At 35.8% G+C, this 22,403-nt stretch overlaps 1 protein-coding gene across 2 annotated transcripts in view; it reads left to right on the forward strand.

Annotated features, from left to right (window-relative positions):
- Nucleotides 1-22,403, forward strand: part of ADK (adenosine kinase) — a 267,965-nt gene that overhangs the window by 102,085 nt on the left and 143,477 nt on the right. For both annotated transcript variants that reach the window (XM_042817993.1, XM_042817994.1), the window contains exons 5-6: nucleotides 17,180-17,352; nucleotides 20,704-20,812. In XM_042817993.1, the coding sequence (XP_042673927.1) occupies nucleotides 17,180-17,352; nucleotides 20,704-20,812 (282 nt within the window). The remainder of the gene's footprint in view (nucleotides 1-17,179; nucleotides 17,353-20,703; nucleotides 20,813-22,403) is intronic.

The following is a 22,403-nucleotide window of genomic DNA, read 5'->3' on the forward strand; positions in this document are numbered from 1 at the left end:
AGGGTAAGGTGGGTTGAGGTGGGAGCTGCTAAGTTCTGTGCTGCATCATGGAGATCTGCACAGCAGGATCCTCTGGTCAACCCTCAGCCAATTTTTTTCCATGAAGATGTGCTAGTATATCTCTCCAAATCATTGAAACAACAGATTTCAGCCTTGGCTTGTAAAATTCACTTTTTTTTCCTCACCCAAGAAGCAGCCTGGCCATTTTTCCTAATGGAGATGGACACGGACTGATTTTCTTAGATGTGTTTGACAAAGAGGAAGGCTGTCTCCTGTTTCTTTTGGTGACTTGTTTGAATATAAATATTGTTCTGTCAATTTGTGCCTTAGAAAACGTGTGGTGTAAACACTTCAGTAAAATTATTACTCTCCTGCACGGTCCTAATCAAGAGTTAATTAAGCATACTGGGAAGATAATACTTTGTGGATAATGGAGCACTAGCCCTTACTTCTTAAGAGGGAGGTATTCAGGGTGAAGTGAAACAATCTTTTTCTTGCCCTGTTAGTTTACTTTTTCATTTATCTCACTATTTATGATTTTGTGATTCTATGCATGTTGTAATTCAGACAAAAATACTGCAGACAGTTTTTCTGCATGGGTATTTGTTTTTTGTCTTCCACGAAGAAAAGCTTAAGGAATCAGTGTTTTCTGAATACTGACAGTGTGTTAAACTGGAGTTTTGAGATGTAAAAAATGGGTTTGTTTTACTTTAAACAGGATTTTTATGTAAACGGTTTTACTGCATGTGTTTATTTGCAGAAGATAAACCCCTAGTTTGAATTGTTAACTGAATGCTGTAAATATTATTTTTTAGTTACTTCGTATCACACACATATACACTATCCCTTAAACCAGTTATTTTGGATTAATTTAATCTCTTTTATAACTCCAGTAGATTTAAGGTCAATTTTGCACGCTGTTTAGTTTGATAATGACCCATGTTGCCATCAGAATAATGATGCTTTCATTGATTGTTTGACAATGTTCTGTGTATTCCAAAACCTACTCCAAAACGCTATTGTTTCAGTTTAAAATCAGTACTTGAAATACTTAAAATTATTGAAGGCATAAGCAAAGATACAGTCAAGATTATCATACTCTTCAAAAGTCTAAGTTATATTCTTGTTTAAAAAAAAGAAGTTCAATTTTGCACTGAATGTAGTTAAATGATCACTGGGAAAATAGTAAAAGTCAGTTAGAAGCTCCAAGTTATATTGACCTTTGTTACCTGGGGTCTTCCAGGGGGTTTTTAAAACTGTTCATTTCTGTGTTTTTCCAGTAAATTGTCAGCTGAAATTGTGAATATTTGCTATTGTTTCTCATGTAGAATGGATTATTTAAAATCCAAAAACCCGTTCTTCAATAAAATGTTTGGCCCTAAGTCAGATATGTTCATATATTTAACTGTAAGCTTCCAACTGCATCATTCAGTATCAGTAGAAAGCATCAATGACAGTAAAAGACGTACATGTGAAAATAATACTGATTATTGGCCATCTGCAGACCTGGGTGCATCATTGTTAGAAGTGCTTGCAGTATTGCAGTTACATTAGTAGTATCTTTTATTTTGATCTTCCTAATGAATCATACAACACCTTTTGGAAAATACAGTGCTGGAATACTTCCATCTAGAAGTCTCTGCCAAATGTAGTATTATTATTATAAAGTAGGTGTAACTTCCTTTGCCAATCACATTAGCTATGATAGCAGAATGGAATGCAAAGTTCTGGCAGCTGTTTGTTCTTTTATTCACTGTCTTTGATATCCTTGCTTAGTCATTAGTATTTCTACAAACATTTAGCAGGTTAATGTGTCAACTGCATATCAGCTACAAACGTATTTTTGGCAGTCTTTCAAAGAAACTTTTCTTTTGTAGCTGAAAGAATCCAGTCTTCTTTTTGTGCTTTAAAAATAACTTAGGTTTAGATTATACAAACTGTAGCTTAAAACTGAATGTAGGTATCACAGTATTTATGAAGTATGTAAGAATATATTAGGTTTAATTTATTGTGAAGAAATCCGCTGTCACAATTTTCACTCTGCTCTGTAACTTAGACTCTGCCCAATATTCTAGAACAAAGAAATAAGAAATTCACAAAAAGCCAAGACTTTGTTATTCTTCCCATGCCATTGAGCTGTTGATTTGTTCCTCAGCACTGCACCCTTCTGGAACTTTCATCACATCTTGTGATTTTTTCCTTTTTACCTTCTTTTGAAATATTATGAGTGCAGCTGTGATGATCTGAAAGAATTGGCTTTGTAAATGGACTGGCTTCAGGCTACTTTTTGTTTTTAAACCATGTAGCACACCACTGTTTGCGTGGAAGGCTGCAGGTAGTGGCAGCTCCTGTTACTGTGTGTGTGGATGAGTCCTTTGGGTGATCCAGATCTCAGACTTGGCATCTTTGAAAAAAGTCATTTCATCTTCCAAACACGTGGCGTGATTCCATCCTTTCCAAGACTTGTGGTAGACACTGAGTCCAGAAGATAATAAATGCTAATACTGGCTGTATTTTAGTAGTTATTTTAGTTGAGTGTTATTGTGGCTAATTTTGAGTAAGTAATGTTTATAGTGTAGTGAAATAAATATTAAAGTGTGGTTTATTATCTGCTACTTTTTTAAACCACGTTTTAAACTTTCGTTGGAGTTCAGTTTCAAATGTACAAATTGGAAATTATTTCATAATTTTTGATCAATGCTGGCCTCCTTTTATTTCAGCTTCTAGGAAGTATACTGAAGACAATGATTTTATGTATGCAGTTGGAAGCGGTGAGGATATGCGTGTGTTGGAATGATTTATTGGGATTGACTGAAAAAATTTTTACCCGTGCACAAGTAACAATAGCTTGGGCTCCTTCCAGGTACATCCATGTAGTTACTACAGTTCAAGGAGCCCTTGCCCTGCTGTAATGGGTTGTTCAAGGAAGAACAATTAGTGATTGCATTCCAAGTAGTGACATGACTTTTTGGGTGGTGTACTCTCCCAGACTGAAAAACAGAATTTTTGCAGGGAAAACCAGCTAAGTATTCTACTGCTGATATTCTTGTCAGTGAGCAAATAGCACTCTCCTGCCATAAAGTCTGTTACACGAAAGCTGTTTATTACAATAAAGAAGGCACATCTTGAGATGTATTCAAGCTGCTAAAGTAGTAAAATAAAGTATCAAACAAGTATAGAATGCTAAGTTGTGTGTACTATAGTTAGAATGGCTTTGGTGTTTTAAAGTAGTTCACCTCTTACTAAAACCCTGGGTTCTTTTTTGTTTTGTTTTTTATTAGCAGGAATTTCATAAGCACTGTCAAACTGTGAATTCTATAAATCCACTGATTCCTGTGTATTTGATAGAAGTTATTAGGACACTCTAAGTGGGATTCATCCCTGCACACTGTCAGTTATCAGAAATCATCACTGTGCTGTGGAGCTCTCTTTGAGTTTTCTCCTGTTTTTGTTCCTTCTCTGTGTATAGGAATGCAATCTGCTGATCTTAACTTTGGTATGAACAAACTGGCAGTGCTGTGAACTGACAGTTTAATAACAATTCAAGAAGGTTTTTGTTTGTCTTTTAAAGGAGTCTGAAGTGTTTGAGGAGTAAGCTTAGACGCCTGTGTCAAATGTTGTAGTGATTTTTTTGTGTGTGTGTGTAGTTTTTCTTTGTTTAAGAAGCTTTAATTTTGAAACACTTTGAGGGGTTTGTTGTTTTTTTTTGATACTGCTATATTTTGTTCAGACGTTAGCAATTGTTAAAAGATGCAGAATGGATTAGCAAGGAAATTAGATATACTTCCTTGACTACGGAATGCTACTTTTGGCTTTTAATGGAAGAAAACTTTTATTTTAAAAAAGAAAAAGTTGAAACAATTATACTACAAGTCACATTTAATTGCAGGAGTGACTGTAACAGTATTGTTCTCCTACATTTGTTGCCATAAACTTTCCAAAATATTAAAATACTGATTTAGACTGGGATTTTAATAAATGTATTTTGGAAAATGAAGTGTTTTTTATGGCTTACGTGCAAAAAGCCGTAGAAGGTATGCTGGTGCTAGAGCTGTGTTGTAGAGGCAACTAAGCAAAATCATTGCTGCCAAAGTAAACTTCCAGTATTGGTAAATCTAGCAGCAGTCCTCACAGTGGGCAGTTAGTTCTTCCTTTTGTAGGGATAACCTGAAAACCTGCTAAATGCGCGTGTGCACGCAAAGCATGATGCTGGTCTGCTCAGAAAGTTGCACTGTGCATGAGGAATATGTTTGGTTCTATATCATTCTATTTCTGTTGGGGGTTGGTGGTGGGGTAGGAGCAGTTACTGAAGGAGTTGACCTAAAGTAACTGAATTCAGGTTTATTTCCAATTTATTCTTTGAAGGATGCTATTGTTTAGTGTTTGTCTGTAGGTGTTCAATGATGTAAAAGTAGTTATGAACTTGAAGTCATCCACAGAAAGAAAATGAAGAAAGAAAATCCTTGAGTGCTACATGGAATCTGTATAGTGGATATATAAGTAGATGAATGCTTCTGTGAGAAAACTGGAGAAGTCTCATAATGAGATTGGTTTAGTAGCTTGGGTAGCAGAGGTAATGGGTGGATGGTTGGACTAGATGATCTTCTAGCTCCTTTCCAACCTTGTGATTCTATGATTCTAAGAATCTTCATTACCGTGTAGCATTTCATTAGTAGAAACACTATCCTTGTTAGGCTCAATTTTACTTTTGTCAGTGCTTTTTACATCTGCTGAGAAGTTCATAAATAGGAGTTTGATCCTCTGAAATAGATTTCAGTGTAAAACGTAGCACATAATAGATTTCAGATTCATAAAAATCAGGATATCCTTCTGTGACAGGTTTACTTACTTTATGAAACAGGATAGCAAAGTCAAAAATAACCAAATAATGGATAAATAAAATGATAAAAACAGAAGCAATGGCGGTGATGACAACTACCCCATTCACATGGTGTAATGAAGTGGCAATACACATTCCACCCATTCTTCTTAGAACGATCCCACCTCAGAGAGAGAGAAAATGCATACTGACCATCTTTGTATCATGATCCCACAGGACTTTCATAGGGCATCACCTGTAAGTTGGTACATGGGAAGGTAAAGTGTGAATATGGGATTATATGCATTAGAATATCTGCAAAAGTGACCTGCTGCTGGGGATGGGCTGCCTTTAGCCTTCTGTAACAAGCTGCTTAGTCCTAGTTTAGTCTGTTTTAAAATAGGATTGGTCACATTGCCTGCCGTATTAACAAGAATATTAAGCAAGAAACAAACCTCTGGTTTCTCTAGTGAAAACAATAACAACAACAAAAACATAGTAAAAATATATCAGGTCAGTACAGCATTTTCTAGAGTGTGCATTATGTCATGTTCATAAAGGAATAAATGCTTTCTGCGCTGCTAAAATAATGTCTCTGCAGAAATAATTTTACCTGACACCTGAACAATCTAACTTAATTTCAGCTTGCTGCTCTTTATATAAATTGTTTTGGTTTTATTCAAGTAGATTTTGTACCTAAATTGATGAAAAAGAAATGCAGTTGCATTTTCTTAGGATTAGAAAGTAATGAGATTGACACTAAAATCCTGTGCAGAGGCAGTGATTTTATACCAGTATTTGCAATGATCTGATCTGTTCAGTTTCAAATTGCTTTACAGTTGTTAACGAATGTCCTCACAGCCCACTGAGGAGCAATATATTTATATCCTAAAGATTAAAACCAGAATTGTCATACTGCGTGTAATGATTTAACAGAATCAAGATAATAGTGGCAAATTCTCTTTTGCATCCATACTGGTATAATCCCACTGAAATCTGTCAGTTTCCACCAGTGTAAGTATGAGCAGAAAACTGGCTTTTAGATGAAAAGAACCTGAACCACTTAATTTGTTCTGGAAAATTAAAAACAGTGAGTTAACCTTTTGTATATTTGTTAGCTTTTATATCAAGGAAAATGTTGTTATACCAATTATAAACGATATTTTGATATTGATGGTTGTAATTACCTATCAGTTGATCTGTGGCCAGATTCTGCTCTTAATGAAGTTTATAATCTTTCTTATTGTTGCTTCAGATATTCTAATGTCTTTGCCTTTTTCATACATTCAGTGCCTGAAGCTAGTTTCCTGCTTCAGTTTTAAGCAGCATTTCCAAATCTTGAATGTTATGTTACTAATACAAATTTGCCCTGAATGTCATTTCAGCCTGGCAGCCTCCTAGTCTACTGTGTTCCTTTGCCTCTATAGAGAATAAGTAGATGGAATTACAAGTTGTTATCCATAGGAAATCATGTAATGATGTAATTAACTTAAGTAGACCAGCTAGCAGTAATGACAATACCAAAAAAACTCCAGAAAGAATCAATAAAACTTGGATGCAATTCTATCTTTCTGACAAGGAAGGTATCCCAAGAGTTCATAGTTGCATTTTTTAGTTTGCAAACTCTTCAGCAGAGTTTTCCTTAGATATTATGTTAGAAACATGTATATATTTGTACTTTTTAATATGATGGATTTTGTGTTGTGCAAATAAATTTATAGACTGTTTTACCTTTTTTTTTTTTTTTGTGTTGGCTTCTATAAAGCATACATAAAAATATTTCTTTAAAGAAATAATGGACTATTATATATTCTCAGATGGAAGTACTTTATGATAGTTTTGTTATAAATAGTTAATAATTCTGCGTGCCTGGAATGGCCCACAGAGGTGAAAGTGGAATTGGGCTGGGGGAAGAAAGGGAAGAGGGAATCAGACTCAAGGATTAATAAAGTTATTATATTTCTATTGAATCAGCTGAAGATTTGTCTCTTTTAGTAGCCTATGGTATCCTCAATGGCATGTATATGCCGAGAATGTGTCACACCAAATTTTGTCTACAAGAGAGACTTCCATCCACTGTTTTTTGAACGGTTACAGACTACAACACTAGTAGTAACATGAAGGTTCTACAGCATGTTTCAAAAAGCTGTTTTCTCCTTCTACCTTTCTTCAATTGTAGCTTTTTTTCTGTACATCTTGCTTTTCAAAATCTAGTTGTGAATTGGTATCCCAGAATCATCTGTCTATTTCGCTGTGGTTTGTTATCCTTACAGAAATTCAATATACAACACATTCTTCTTTTTCTATCTTCACAGTTTAAAAAAAATAGAACAACACTATGCCATATTATACTTGATAAATTATTCCAGATTTAGCATTTTACCATTAGTCAAGCTTTAATGCAGATGTGTCACTATTTTTTTTTTTTTTAAACTTTGCAAGAGATTTTTTCTTAGGAGTGAATTGCACAGGATACCCTATCCTTGACATGGATGGTTTTTATTCTGTTTTGGTTTAATAAGATAAGAACACTCCATACATGTATTCTAGATTACACTGGGTTGTTGGATTTTCTTTTGTTGATATTTTTAACATTGAAGTAATGAGGCTATACACATGCTTGCAGATACTCCTTTAGGTAAAATTAAAAATAAATTGCTCTACCAAATGAAAAGATAATATATACAGGGTCATACTTGGTCTGAATTTGATCTCATTTGCATCTACATAAATCATGCACAACTCTATCGAAGTGAGTAAATTTACATCACTGCAAAATTGGATTAATTGAGATCACAATCAAGTCTGTTTGGCTTTCCAGCTTCTCAGAGGAAACCTGAAAAGGAAGTCTTTAAGTTCAAAATGCAACTCATGTTGACGGATTTAAATAAACTTCCAAAGAATATTAAATGGATCAGGGTTGTACAGTTACCAACAAAGCATACTCCTCCTTTTTGCTTCGTGTATTGATTTTATCTTTCTGTTAATTTTGAATATAGAGTTTGAAATAAGTATTTCCCATTGTGTGAATGGCAATATTAAGTTCATTGGGTCTGTCGTGCAATTTGTGAAGCCAGCAGAAGATGACAATTCCCCTGTGTATCAAAACCAGCCTTCTAGTAAATGTAAAATGTCCTTACCTTCCACTTGTGCCAGATGAGGTCTGGGAGCTGATGCTGAGCTGATTGTGGCAGGTGTCAAGTCTCTTAGTTGCAGCTGAAGTCAGGAAAAACAAATTGAAGAGCAATTTGCAGTCCTTTTTCAGGAGTACGCGGGAGCTGCTGACTAAATTATCTGTTCTGTGAAAATTACTTGAACTTATACTTGATATACTTGATATACTAAACCTCATATAACCTTTCTCAGGTTTGTCTTCCTTATTTTAGAGGGCTCCTAGTTTAGTGAGGGAAAACCCCGAAGAGGAGAAATAGATTTTTTTCTAATTGTATTTTTAACTCTTTCTATAAGCCCTGCTGTACATTTGAAACAGAATTTAAGCTGATTTTGTACCCTCTGATTGTCTGGGTGTCAGATTGTTTTTGTTTTTTTAATTTGTTTGGTTTCTGTTTGGTTTCTTTTCTTAAAGTTTGCTCTGTTGTATTTCTATATTTATATTTCTAATCCCATTATCCAGCTCCTGGAACGTTTCCTCTTTCGCACTCACATCAAGGAAGCAGTCGGGTTCTGGCTGTTTTGAGAATTCCTCCACCAGGGCAGTTAGCTCCAAGTGGCAGCCAATTAGTTGTCTTCCTGACTTGATTGTCTGCCGTGGTGGCATGGTGTGACAGGCTCTTATTTAGGCTTGTTTACCATCTGTAAACAGGAACCTGTTACCTGTGAGCCTTATCGCTCATATCTTGGAGACGCATCAGTTTCTAGGGGACAACCCAGATTCATTTATGTTTTTAATCTGGGTTATATATCCCATTTCCTGAAAACAATGAGGCCCTGCTGAAGCTTTGCCAAAAGTCTTTTTTTTCAGAAAAGTGCAGGCATGCTTAATGACATCTCAGGGATGTCTTTTTTTTTTTTTTTTTTTTTTGCCTGGAATTGATCCTCTTTCTCCCTTCCCTGCCCACTCCTGTTAGGCTGTATGCTTGGGGTGTCTGTGTCCTCTTGTGACTATTAGGGTAAACTTCTAAGCATTGGAATTGGCCATTGTGGGAGTGAGATCTGTAAACGAACTATTAAGTGAATAAAAAATGGAAGGTATTTAGTAGTAAGTAAAAATCCTTTGAAATGTCTGCAGTCACATTCACGATTAGCCTTTCCCATTTCTTTGGACAAAAAAGTTTGGGATTCAGAAATGGAAGGGAGAAGTACATTTCACGCTACCCGCTACTTGTTGCTGTGGCAACACAGACACATCATTGTAAAAGGAAGCATTTTCAGCATTTGGTATAGACAACACGTTGTCTTTCTTGCTATTTCACATTAAGCTATAGAATTGTGATTCATCAAGTTCTAAAAATTGCCGTGCATTCATGTGAAGTATAATGTATGTTATGTGCTATGTTTGTAAAATGTAGTAGTAAATTAGTAAAAAGGGTGATATCTAATTGCTCAGGAATGCCTCATAAATGAAGGGTTTGCTGTGATTACAAACATTACAGTGTGTTACGAGCTCTTTGGTAAATAGTTGAACGTATTGGGAATTCTTGACAACAGACAGATGAAGACCTGCCACTTGAAAAACTCCCTTGCTTTAAACACTTTCTAACTTCAGTAGTCACAAGCTGTTACGCTTTAAGTGCTTTGTCATATTTGTGGGCTTTTATGGCAGAAGAGCAGAGCAGACAGCAATGATGATGGAAAACGATGGTAGGTAGACTTAAAATACTATGAAGCATAGAGACAATTGTATGTAATGCCTGGAATTGAAACCTTTCTGAATGAAATGATCAGCCACATGTGCCACCCCTACGGACCCTGGAAAAAAGAAGAGAAGAAATGTACCCTGTTGCTAACTGTGCATGAAATTGCAGTGTTAGGAGATATTGACCAGATGTTTCAATCTCAACAAATAGCTTGTTATGTGACTGAGTGAAAATCTCTCTGCTGCTTTGATCACATACACCTTAAAGGAAGAAGTAATTTAATAGAGACTGTCAGAGTTCATCATTGTCAATAAACTTTGACTTGACCTTTGCCATCTGTTTTTGATACTATTGCCGATAGAAGCTGATAGGCAGCTGTTTACAGTTTGTGTTTTATGAACTCTACGCTGCCAGACAATGGAAGTTGTCTCTTCATTTGTGGATTTTTTTGCTGTGATTCAGTGTGTGGGTGTATTCACTGAGACTGCTCATCATCTTGCAAGGAAGTGAGAGTGACATGTGCATGCATTTCAGAAAGGAAGACTTGATTTAAGCTTATACATATGCAAAATTATATGTGAAGCTTCCTAAAATGTCTTTTTGCAACAATATCATTCACAGGTTAGTATTTAAATAAACATGCAGTTAAGAGTATAAAGTCTTAAGGCATTTCTGAAACGCGTCTCCATGAGTGCTAATTCAGTACAGGCAATGTAGGCTGAGGCACAGTGAGCAGCAGCATGTAGTTGCACAGTGAGTCAGTCTTATTGTACCCAAGAATGATCATGCATTTTTGTTTCTTGATAGTATGTTTCATTAACACACCAAAGCTTTTGGCCATACAGAATAATGGCTTCTTCTAGCTTACGTTGTCACTTTGTCACGTTTCCTGCAGTGATCAATGATGAATTTAGTATCTTTGAATTCTTTTTTTTCCTGATGAAGGTACTTACCTTGAGGCCTTACCTCATACACAGCTTTGTGATATTAGCATATGTCCTAATAAGCAGTTGTATATACTGAAACAGCTATGGAAGAGACCCACTGAACCTAGGATTCTTACCATTGTGATAGCCTTCGTTTAAATGTGCAAGCAGTGAATGGGCACAACCAGATATATCATCTCTTACATGATTTTGAGAAGGGATCACATTCACGCTGGGATCAAACAAGGAGGTGAGTGATGCTCCAGGTTCTGGGATTTGCAGTGGGAAGGAACTCGAGGCCAGCCGCAGTCTCTGTTATGTGCTTTGCAAAATGTTGCAGGAACCTTTCTGCCTTTGATCTCAAATAACGCGTATCAAACTTCAGAGGAGAGGCTGCAGCACTTCAGGTGTTGGAGGCAGAACTGTAGCATCAGAAACACAGGATAAGAGGGTGTGAGAGTAGAGAGTATCAGAGATAGCAGTCTAGGCTGGCTGATATTTAAAGGTTGGAATAAAAGAGCTATCTTTGGCTAGTCACACTGAAATTTTGAAATATGACTTCAACTTGTTTAATGTGGTTGTATTTTCTTTTATGGCAAGAAGCTTAGAAACTAGACTAAAAATAAAGCAGTGGATAAATAGATGAAGGGCAAGAGGGGGAGAATAGGAAGTGGAATACAATGGAACAGCAGAGGTGAAGATCGTTATTTGTATGATAGACTGTTAAGAGGCAGTTTGTTAGCTTTGTGTTTTTAAATGTAGAAGTGAATCCTCCTGGATGATTAACCTTTTGATAGACATGTTAATTTGAAAAGCTACAGCGAAATGCAGCTTGAGGCACAACTCAAGACTAACTTATATTGCTGTGCAGGGATTTGGATAGTAAATGTTGAACCAAATCCTGATAAGATACAGGAATTGGTCTCAGTGCAAGGATTTAGCTAGTCTTTCCTTTACAAAATATTATCTCTTTTATCTCATTTGACTGGAAGTTGCTTGAGGGTGTTGTCATGCATTTTAACAATATCATTTCCTCATGCAAGGTTTGGCAGCTTCAGCTAATCGTGGAGAAATTACTGTACAGGACATGGGGCTCTTTTTTGCAAGTCTGCTTTCATAAAGATAAGCTCTATTTTTTCCTTTTCCATTTTTTTTCCTATATAGCCATTATGTGATAATAGCTGTTGCAGTCTTTAAATGTTTATCATCAAAGAAAAGAAAAAAAGATTCCAAAGATGTTGGAATGAAAAAATAATCTTTTTTTTTTTCCCTGTTAAATTGTATTTATCTTGACCCATGTATTTTTCTTACTGTTGCCCTTAATAATTATCTCCTTTTTCCCTCCGGGGAGCAGTGAGTGAGTGACTGGGTGAAGGTATAGCTGGTGGCCAGGGTTAGCCCACCACAGCAGGGATTTGAAATGATACAGCATGTGTAATGGTAACCCAGTATTGCTTCGCAGTTGTGCATGAGATCTGTCACATCACTGACAAGAAATGTGAGCTCACTCGCTTGGAACAGTGACCTTGATGTCTTTTTTAGGATTGTTTTGCATATTGGTAGATTTTCCCATTTTTTAGGATCTATGTAGTGGTTTTTTTGTTCTCAGTTTTTCTTGCTTCATGTGGTTTTCTAAACTGAGATGTCATTTATTTTCTTTTACTATTTGAATATTCCTAAAAGTTTTTTAAGGAACTATGCAGCTAGCCAATGGTGGGAAATGTTCCAGGCGTACAAACTGGTGAAAGGTGTATGGACTTTGTCTTAACTTTAGGAAAACAGATACTCCAGATACTGCTGTATGGAAACAAGCCATTTCTGTTTATTAAAAATAATGCTTCTTACAATCTTGCTAGCATTGCTTAGTTTAGATTTTAAGTGGCACATTAAGTCATAGCTATTATGCAATTTAAACCAAGATGAGATTTGACAGATCATGCAAAGAAGTGTCCAGCTTCAAATAACACACTTCAGATGTCTGTATTTCTGTAGTGTTAATGAGTTTTGAAGATCCTTCACTGTGAGGAATGTAATACTTCCTGTTGCGTTGTCAGTTCCTAGGTATTTAGGCTTCAAATTTGCAGCTGAAAGTTCCTGTATACATACTGAAGGTATGTCAGTCTAAGCAGAGCTTTGTATGCTTTGTCACTGATAGTTTAAGATGACTGACAGATGTGGAAATGCACTGGTGGCTGCAGCTTTAAAAAGGAGCTAAGGAGTTGAGAGGGAGGGCAACATGGGAGTGATAGGAAATGGCTTTGTCAGCTTTCTCCTTGCTGTTATCAATGTTGTCCAGTTGTCAGTGGCATCTACAGCAAAGCATGAAGGCAGAATAATATTAAATCATTTTTTGAAGGGTCTTTGTTTTAGTCAGAAGGTTATAAAGCTGTCTTAAGCTTCTTCAGTGTGATGTTTCTATTTAAGATGTAGCAGGTTGTATATTGAAGCCTAGCAGCAGCAAACTTGCCTTCTGCACGGGAAGTCTCTTTGTGACTGGAGATTGTGACATAAATTAGGTATTTAGTTTTACTGCTTTTGCCTTTCAAGTATGGGTCCTCCTTTCTAGTGAACTTTCAAGTGGCAGTAGAGAAAAGCTTTGAATTCAGATCTTGTTGTGATATGAAATACTGAATCATGTGCCAGGTGGTGTTCTCAAGCTAAATAGAATACTTGGGAAATAAAAATCAAAGAATTCAGTTTTCTCCCTTTTTCTTCTAATTTCTTCTTTTTGTTATTATTGTTTTTTAATTCTTTATGGCCACTGATGTTTCCCAAGTACTGTAAAGGTGCATTTTTTTGAGTCTGTGGGTATAAGACACCAATTCAGGTAATCTGTTGAGCTCATGTTGAATGTTGTTCTCCAAAGGCAACACTGAATAGCAGCTGATCAAGTCAAGTTACTCCTAGTGCTTGTAGAAGTGCTTCTGGAACTCAGGAAGAGTTGTTTCCTGAGCTATTTTCTAATCAAGAGAAGTGGGAAGTAGGAGTACCACATCTTTGAGTCTGAGGATGTAAGAGAGTGGGACACAGTTAGCTCCAAACTGCTCTACAAAGGCACGGTTCAGTCTTCATAAGTTTTGTTTATTACCAAGATTTCTTAGCATCTTCACATCTTGCAAGAAAAGATGTTGCTGTTCTGTGCAATTGCCACCCACTTGCTGGAACACAAAGGTTCTTAAACTTCTCTGGTAGCTTCAGCATGCCATGTTTACTTGTTAATTCTAATCATGAAAAGACACTTGAATAGACAGATACTCCTGTTTCTGTAAGCCCATGACAGTGTCACAGAAATAAGGAGAGAAGCATTCTGTCATTGTCCAGTGAGTCCTTGAGTAGCCATGCTGGCCTCTTCCAGTGTTGGCTTCAGTTTTTGAACATAAGGAATAAGGTGCTGGTAGGCATGGGTGATTTGAGGCAATGAGATCAGCTTAATTTTAAGACAGAATTATGTCTTAGGAGTCAAGAGAAAGTGGTTTTAAAAAAGTTAGTATTTGCTTTTTACCAGAAAGCATATGACAAGATATAAGAGAAATGTGACCTTTTAACTCAAGAGAACATCTGAAAGGTGTTTAAATTCCCCTACTCCTTACTCTGTCACAGATGCTTATCTGAAGTGACAGGGTCAAGGCTTGCCCTTGTGTATACCTGATGTCCAAGCTGCACTGACAGAAGAAAACTTCAGAAAGTAGAAAGACACTGGATTTCATAAGCCACTCTAGATTTTGAGCTTGCTTGTGACCTAAGGCTGTCTTGCTCCTTCATGATGAGCTCCTATATTTGACACTTCCATCTTTGGGCCTGAAATGGCCTCAAATTCCCATGAGTAATGAAGAAGATTCTTGGTGTGGCTAGGTGCCAAGCTCTCCTGACCAGACTGTCAATACAGTAAGTTAATAGCTGCCTCGCTGCCTAGCCAAACCCTTGATAATTAACTCATTATGCTAGTGCCTGCTGAGCTGGGTCATTTTCCATTTCTGTCTTGAGTCTTTTCATTCAATTAAATCTTCTATCCACATAAATCTCTAAATTGAATTTGCAGATTATATAACCATATACCTGGCAATGTGTGCAGTTTGATACTGGCCTTCATTTGATGTTGGATGTAATACTGCATGATTGTTTCATGGTGGTAATTGTCTTCTGATGACTAAGCCCCTGCTCCCATTTACAGTGTTTAGCCAAACTGTTATGAGCAATAAGAATAATTATACTGATGTGTGAAGAAGTCCACGGAAGTCTGCTTTTTCCATATCAGTATATTTAAAATTAGACTGCAGTCCCATGTCAGATGCAAAAGAAAATACTCCAGAGTCTGCCTGGAAGATGTTATTTTGTCTTGCGCTTTTTTTACACGTGAAAAGTGTTCTCTGTGGCTTATCCCATTAGGCACAACTAGCAGAATGCCGCAGATATATTCCTGTATTTCAGTTTTGTAGTTTGTAGTATCATGTCCATATTTTGTCTTTGTTAATATGTAAAATTTTAACTGAGGTAAAAGGAGAAAAGTTGTAGCTGGAAATCTGTGAAGAGAGTCTTTCCAAAAATGCTGCTGAAGTGCTTTTCCATCTTCCTCAGTGTTGCTTAACTTAGCTCAGATGTCCAAATGGAAGGAATATCTATATGGTGGGATTATGTCCCCACCAGATAATCCCTGTATTTCAAATAATCATACACAACCACTGCAGTCTGCACAGTGTGCAGAGGTACATCTCAAGAAACCCCATATCACAACTCTGATTCTCAGGGGTAACTTTACTTGAGTTTAAATTAAGGATTGTGACAATTACATATATTGCATGCATCACATCTGAATTCAAATTGAGCTGCTGCCAGTAGCCAAAACTCTGATATTTTAACAGGATTTTTTTTTTTTTTTGCAAAGATGTATGTGAAATATTACTTGCTACTGCTCCAAATGTTGTCAGACTTTATATATAAAATATGGAAAAGTTATGTCATTTGGTAAGATGTTATAAGCCTAAGGTGTAGTTTGAAATCTTTTTTGGAATAAATACTGGGGTTTGTGGAAAGCTGATGCTTTCACAAATGCTGTTTGTAGTGACCTCTGTTAACTCGTGTTATTAGTGAGGGTAAAGCATGCTTTTCAACATGGGACACAAGGCTTCAACTACTTATCAATATGGGAATTCCATTTTTCCTTATGGTATGTCATGATATTTTCAGTCTTGCTGAATAATCTGTCCTACTTAACCATATCTCCAAATGTAAAATATTACTCATACTAAGACATTAAATGAATAGTGTGCATATTTGTATAATGCATTTAAAATAATAGTATATTGTAGCTAATTCCCTTGTTAGGGGTTTGCTTAATATGTATTAATCAAGAGTGGCACGGATAGATGTGCTGTGCATTTTGTGAATGAGAGATGGAATGAAGCCACCATTTGGCAACAGAATTCTTTTATCTTAAAGCTGAAATGTATTAAATGGTTGCAGGAAGGAGGCTCTGCAACATTTGTCCATTTGCCTTATTAATTGAGACTTTTGCATGACTAAAGAATTTCTTTTTTTCCTTCGAAACTGAAAGTAATAAAGATGTGACTAAGCATGTATTTGTAACTCAGTTGCTTGACCTTTCTACAGCCCACAGCTACCACTAGTGCTGATTTGTAATAGAGACATAATCATTTATTTAAATCTTGATTAGGAAACAATTACAAGTAGGGCTTTAGTGTAGCAGTAAATTGATGTAGCCTTTAATTCATACTATAGATTGAGTGGATAAGCTTTCTGACTATAATTAGAGTGGATTATAATGGCTTCAGTTGGTTGACTCATCTCTAGCAGGGTAGAGCCTGTGACTGTTTCTTCACATCTTTTAGTTCACGCTTGATTTTTTTTTTTTCTTTGCTGCTAAATGTTATCTTTTAATTTAGTAGCAAACTTAACAGTTGAAAGATATTTTGTGTTAATAAAAGAGAAACTCAATAAAATAGTAAAGCACCTTAGCAACGTATATACATGCTATGCTCTTGACAATTCAAGTGACAGTACTGCTCTTATTAAAATACGGGGTAAATAATTTCATGTGTGGCTCAATAACGTGAGTGGGAAACATTTCCTTTTGTGTGTATAATTAAATGGTAGAATCATGGTTACGTCTGGCACTGTTTAGTTTTTGTATACCTATTGTGAATGTTGCAAATTGTGGGTTTTTTAGGTTTCTCAAATATTGTTTTTCTTATCTCAAAATTTTATTTTTCTTCCCTTCAATATTTCTTGTTAAAAGACTGTTTGGTTAAATACAAGCGTGGGGCGTATCATTGGACCAAAAGAACTTTTTGCTATGTTTTTACAAGGTATTTCAAATTTATTTTATAATGAACTTCATCCATTTCAGAAACCTTTCTATTAGCTATTAAACACTCAGCAGAATCTGTAAGGCTCAGTTCTTCACTTGTTGCTGGTCTTTGCTCTGTCAGTATACTTCATGTGTTTTTACTTCTGGCACAGAAGTGTTCTGTAGGATTGATATGTGTCACAGTTCTCTGTTAGGCACAGAATTACATAAGGTGAGTGGAGAGGAAAAAAGTAGCAAATAATGATATATCACGCTTGTTAACTATCTGTATTTTTTTTCTGTCAATCTGCAGTGGATGATTCAGAACCCATACAAAGCTGCAACTTTCTTTGGGTGCATTGGCAAAGATAAATTTGGAGAAATATTAAAGAAGAAGGCTGAGGAAGCTCATGTGGATGCCCATTACTATGAGCAGAGTGAAGAGCCAACAGGAACCTGTGCTGCCTGCATCACTAGTGATAACAGGTCAGGGGCCATTAATGTTTTCCTAAGATACAAATGTATGGAGCATAACTTGTTAGAAATATTTGGATTTGAATGACAGACCAGATGTGGTGCTCAGGGATATGATTTAGTGGAGGGTTGTTAGAGTTACAGTAGTATGGTTAGGTTGTGGTTGGACCTCCTGAAGGTCTGTTCCAACCTGAGCAATTCTACGATTCTGTGTTTCTATAAAGTATTAGCACTGGTTTGAAGCAATACTGGGCTGCCTGGCATGCAGTTTGGGGTTGGATGATGCTAATATACCTTACAAGAATATATCTCTACAGTTATATTACGGCAGAGAAGTGGGAAATAATATACAGCCACCAATTTTTCTTCAATTTTTAAAGATTCTGCTGCTGTTTCATATCCCAAGTGTTGTCCACCAGATATCCAGGTCCTTTACTGCAAAGGTGTTGTAACATGTCAATGACTATATACTGTTATGTGGAGTTACTCCATCCCATTTCTTGACTGCATTTGCCCTCAAGTTTTTTTTGCCAGCCCATTTCTCTAGGCCTCTAGAGATCAACTGAGTGGCAGACTTCCCTGTTCTCCAGCTTATCAACCTGTCCCTCACAATTTAATGTCATATCTAATGTCATACTCTCTGGAAAGAATGTTCATACCAGTGGAAAAAGGAAGTTCATTCATTTATCTGGATTTTTGGCAATAATTATATCTACAGTGTTTCCCCTTCGCCTTCCATACTTAGTTCTTCAAAGGGAAGACAAGCAGTAAAAGATGCTTGTGCTCTGTGATTTTCTATGTGGTCACATAGTGTCTAAGCATGCATCATTGCAGCAGTCGTCTCTTCCTTGATGACTTGATTGGGAAAGTGAAGTAAAGATTGTCAAGAAGGTGTACATCACAAACTCAGGAAAAATATGTATATATTTTGCCACGTATCTCAATGGAATTTCAAATTTTAGGTAAATTTATTCCTAAATATGTCTGCAAGCAATTCTTTAACTTACTAAGCAGCGTTTTTGCTTTGCTAACATAAAACACTTTTCTCTCAATCTCAAATCTTTCCACAAATACCAGAAATCTAATCTCTGGTTCTTCTTTATCTCAGTCACTGTTTTAGAACACACTTGAGAGTGTACAGGGAAAATGAGAGACTTATTTCCCCTGTAGGGAATAGGAAAATAGTAGCTGATAGATGCCACAAGAGTCTTTATTGTACAGTCTCCCTTCTGTTAATGAGAAAAAGTTTATTCTTAGCCTTTTTTTTCCCCTCTGATTGTAGTGGGTTTTCACCATTTTTCTCAATTTGTAAGAATCTCTTTAACTGACTGCAGTAGATAGCTCTATTTATTGGTTAATCTCATCCTCATGGGGCATATGCTAACTTCCTGCTTCAGGTAATTCAGCTTTCTTGTCTCTCTGAGATCTCGGAACTAATAAATAGCACTCATGGATTTTCCAGTAAGTGGCTGTGTGTGTTTCCGTTTCAGATGACCTGATATGAATTTTTTTTTTCTGCTAAGTTTGTCAAGCATTTTGCAGAAGAGTTCTGAGCTAATTCATGATTATAACTCTAAATTCTCTTGCATAGCAATACTCAAGTGCTTTGTTGTTTTGTTTTTTTTTCAGAGCTTGTCAAGCCAATTGTAACACGTGATTAAACTCTAAAGTAATACCTATGCTCTGTCATAATCTGCAGCTTTAGTTAGTATGTTCTGTTCGTAAGTAGCACGTACATGAAGTCTCCACTAAGCTGCACACTTGAAGTTCTCCAACTGTCTCCAATTACCATATTTAATGGAAAAACATCTACCTTCTTTGTGTTCCTTATGTTGAACCTAGTGCTGTTAGTCTTAGTGTTAATTTGGAAAAGCTTGAAGCTTCTTCAGTGATGCAACCTTCTATTATGCCTCACATGCAGGGCATCTTTACTGTTAGATGTAGCTGCTGAGGGCTAGGCTTACAGCTTCAGGAATCTGTGGTAAGTAGAAGCAAACATAAGGTCTTTGATAAGGTTTGTGGAATGTAACACTGAGGCAGAATTTTTCTGGCTAGGGCCTTACTGGATATTTATTAAGCTGGAAGGCTTAATTTGCTTTATAAATTTAATTTTCAAAGTATTACGAGAATTATACATGTCTTCCTGGAACTTGCTTGATTTTCTCCTGTGAATTCTGTAGATTTCTTGTCACTGAAATGATAACATCAAGAACAAAACTTCTCTTTTATTTTAATATATACAGAATGTTAGTCTGGTTCCTTGTTTTACTTTTGGCATACCTTATCTGTTCAGTTCACAGGAACTGCCAGTGACGCGTGCTTTTTATTGAATAGGATCAAAAAGAAATGGCATTAGTGGATAGATGCTGTTTTGTTTGGAGGTGGAATACGTTTTCAGGAGTTCCTCATTTACTTGGCTCCTAACACCTGTGCACTGCACTCAGTCTGGAGGTGGTAACAAACTCTGGTAGCAGCAGCCTGCAGCATTCCACACTGCCCTGTTGTCTCTGCCTTACAGTAGTGTTTGTGAGGTAAAGGGTGATACGTACAGCATCAGGTGTACCCATGCTGGGGAAGTGGACATTTGTCAATATGTGTGCATCTGTAACTGCGCGCTATTGGGCTCTTGTGCTTAAATATCACTGCAGCAATGTGTTAATTTTAAAGGTGCATTCTATCACTATTAAGTCTAGAAACTTTCATTACCTTTGGGTTGTTTTTTTTGCTGTTGTGTTTTGTTTTGTTGATTTTTACAATTGAGCATCTAAAGCCCTGACTCCTTTTCAAGTAGAAATTTACTCATTTGCTGCAGGAATACGTAACTCCAAGGAAAAATTTCAAGTCAGTTTTTAACATAATATAACTGTTCATTGAAAAATGATAATGGCAAGATGAATACATATTTAAACCCTGGTTAATTCTCATGACAGAAAACAGTTTGTAGAACATAAAGGAAGTTAGTTACTCTAATTTGCATGTTAGGAGGTACCAGGAAAATAATTAGCGGAAACCTGCAGATGCTAAACTGTGCAAAGGGACTTCATCATGAAATGGAAAAACAAATGAAAAGTAAAGAAATGAAAGTGTGTGTGTATGTATGTGTGTGTGTATATCATAAACGTATAAAAATATATAATAGTGTTATGTAAACTATGTATATGGATTGAAAATATATTATTTAATCAAATTATATTTTAAATATTATTGAAAGGAATTGTTATGAAACAACAAAGTATATCCATTTTATGGTGTTTCTATTTTGTTCTGTCTTATGTTCCTGTGAGGATCTTGGATGATCTTTGAGAAATTTGCAGGAGTATTAGGTTAAAAAGGATCTAATGCCTGGCTTTTAATCTCTTCTAGATCACTTGTAGCCAACCTTGCCGCTGCTAATTGCTACAAGAAGGAAAAGCATCTTGATTTGGAAAAGAACTGGAAGTTGGTGGAAAAAGCCAAAGTTTATTACATAGCAGTAAGTTCAGCTTCTTCCAAATTATGAAAGTTTGAGTTATGGCATTAAAAGATTTAAACAACAGCCATGCCTATTACATGGATTTAGAATGATTTCTTATAAACATGAAAGAAAATATCTGCTCCACTTTTATCGTAGCACGATTTGTTTAAATTTAAATGTAAAAACATTAAAGAATCATGTAGTTGTGTGCTTTTTTGAATTAGTGGGAAAAATTGTAACAACTAAATATATTTTCAGAGCTTTTGTAGTTGTGCATCAAATTTACATTTCACATTTTCTTGTAAATTGTTGTGAAGGATGCACAAATGATGTAGAAAAACACTATTAGCATAATTATTCACTGCAAACAGTTTGAGCTTATTTGTGTGAACAATCTTAATTGCTATTTATTCCATAGCAATTACTATGGCACCTTTATAACTCAATATTTCAGAAACAATGATTGTGATAAACCTCTTGAATTTGGATAGTGGTGTAAACTAGTTTTAATGATGAAATCTTATTTCTGAAATAAAGAGATTTTAAGTATAGGACATTAGTAAATTCACAGTATTTATTTATTTGCCATTCTAGAATGAATCAAGCCAGATTATTGCATTTGTTTAAATTACATCTTGTGTAAACAGAAGCAGTGGATTTGTTTTCATTTTGCTCTCAAGTTGATATGATTGATCAAAATTAACAAACGTAAAACATCTATGACAGATTAAAACCTCATAATGTGCATGTAATATATGGATTCTGTATGACAGCTGCTTCCAGTCCGCTACCTGAGCTATGTGGGAACAGCTGGTAAGAAGTGTAAAAAATTGATTATCCAAGAGGAACAAGTTCATTGAAAATACAGTTATTTCTTTTAGCTAGTGTTAATGTCTCCTACAGCCTGTTAGTTTGCACTGCTGTAGGCTCTACATGGTTGTTATTGATTCTTGTATACGGCCAAGACTGCCCCTTTATAAACTGTCAAAAAATACTTATAACCTTCTCAGTATACAAAGAAAATACATCCTGCTGCTGCTGCCATATGCTGCAGTTCATGGGAAAAAAAAAAACAACCAAGCAACAACAAAAAAAAACATTAATGCTTTGCTCATTTTTTATTTCTGTTTTTTAAGTGTTCTATGCCTATTTTTTGATAATTATTCCTCATACAGTTCCAAATGCTACACTTAGGAATTAATGCTACTGGGTAAAAGATACTGGAAATCTAAAAGTATAGTTAAATGTAGAAAAACGAATGTTACCTGAAGAACCATTAGCATGCTGCCCAAAGCTTTTATTTACTATTTTTTATTACTGTGTTTATATATAATTACTACTCAAATTATTGGTATATGATTTGAAAAAATAAATAAATAAACTTAGTGGAGATGCTTTAGGAAAGTGAGAAAAATTACACAAAGTGAAAATAATTTTCTGGATTTTTGTTGTTGGTTTTTTTTTTCCCTTAAGATATAACTTTGATTTTATTTTAGTTCCAAGGCCAGCCTACTGTATTCTATCCATTTGGTCCCTTTAATTTTGACTGAGTAATGCTTTCTACTGATTTTTATATGTATTAAAAGTGTTTCGGGTTTTTTTTTTTTTT

The sequence above is a fragment of the Centrocercus urophasianus genome, unplaced genomic scaffold (genome assembly GCF_019232065.1).
Source record: "Centrocercus urophasianus isolate 14NV4802_14NV808 unplaced genomic scaffold, USGS_Curo_1.0 seq_17, whole genome shotgun sequence".
NCBI lineage: Eukaryota > Metazoa > Chordata > Aves > Galliformes > Phasianidae > Centrocercus > Centrocercus urophasianus.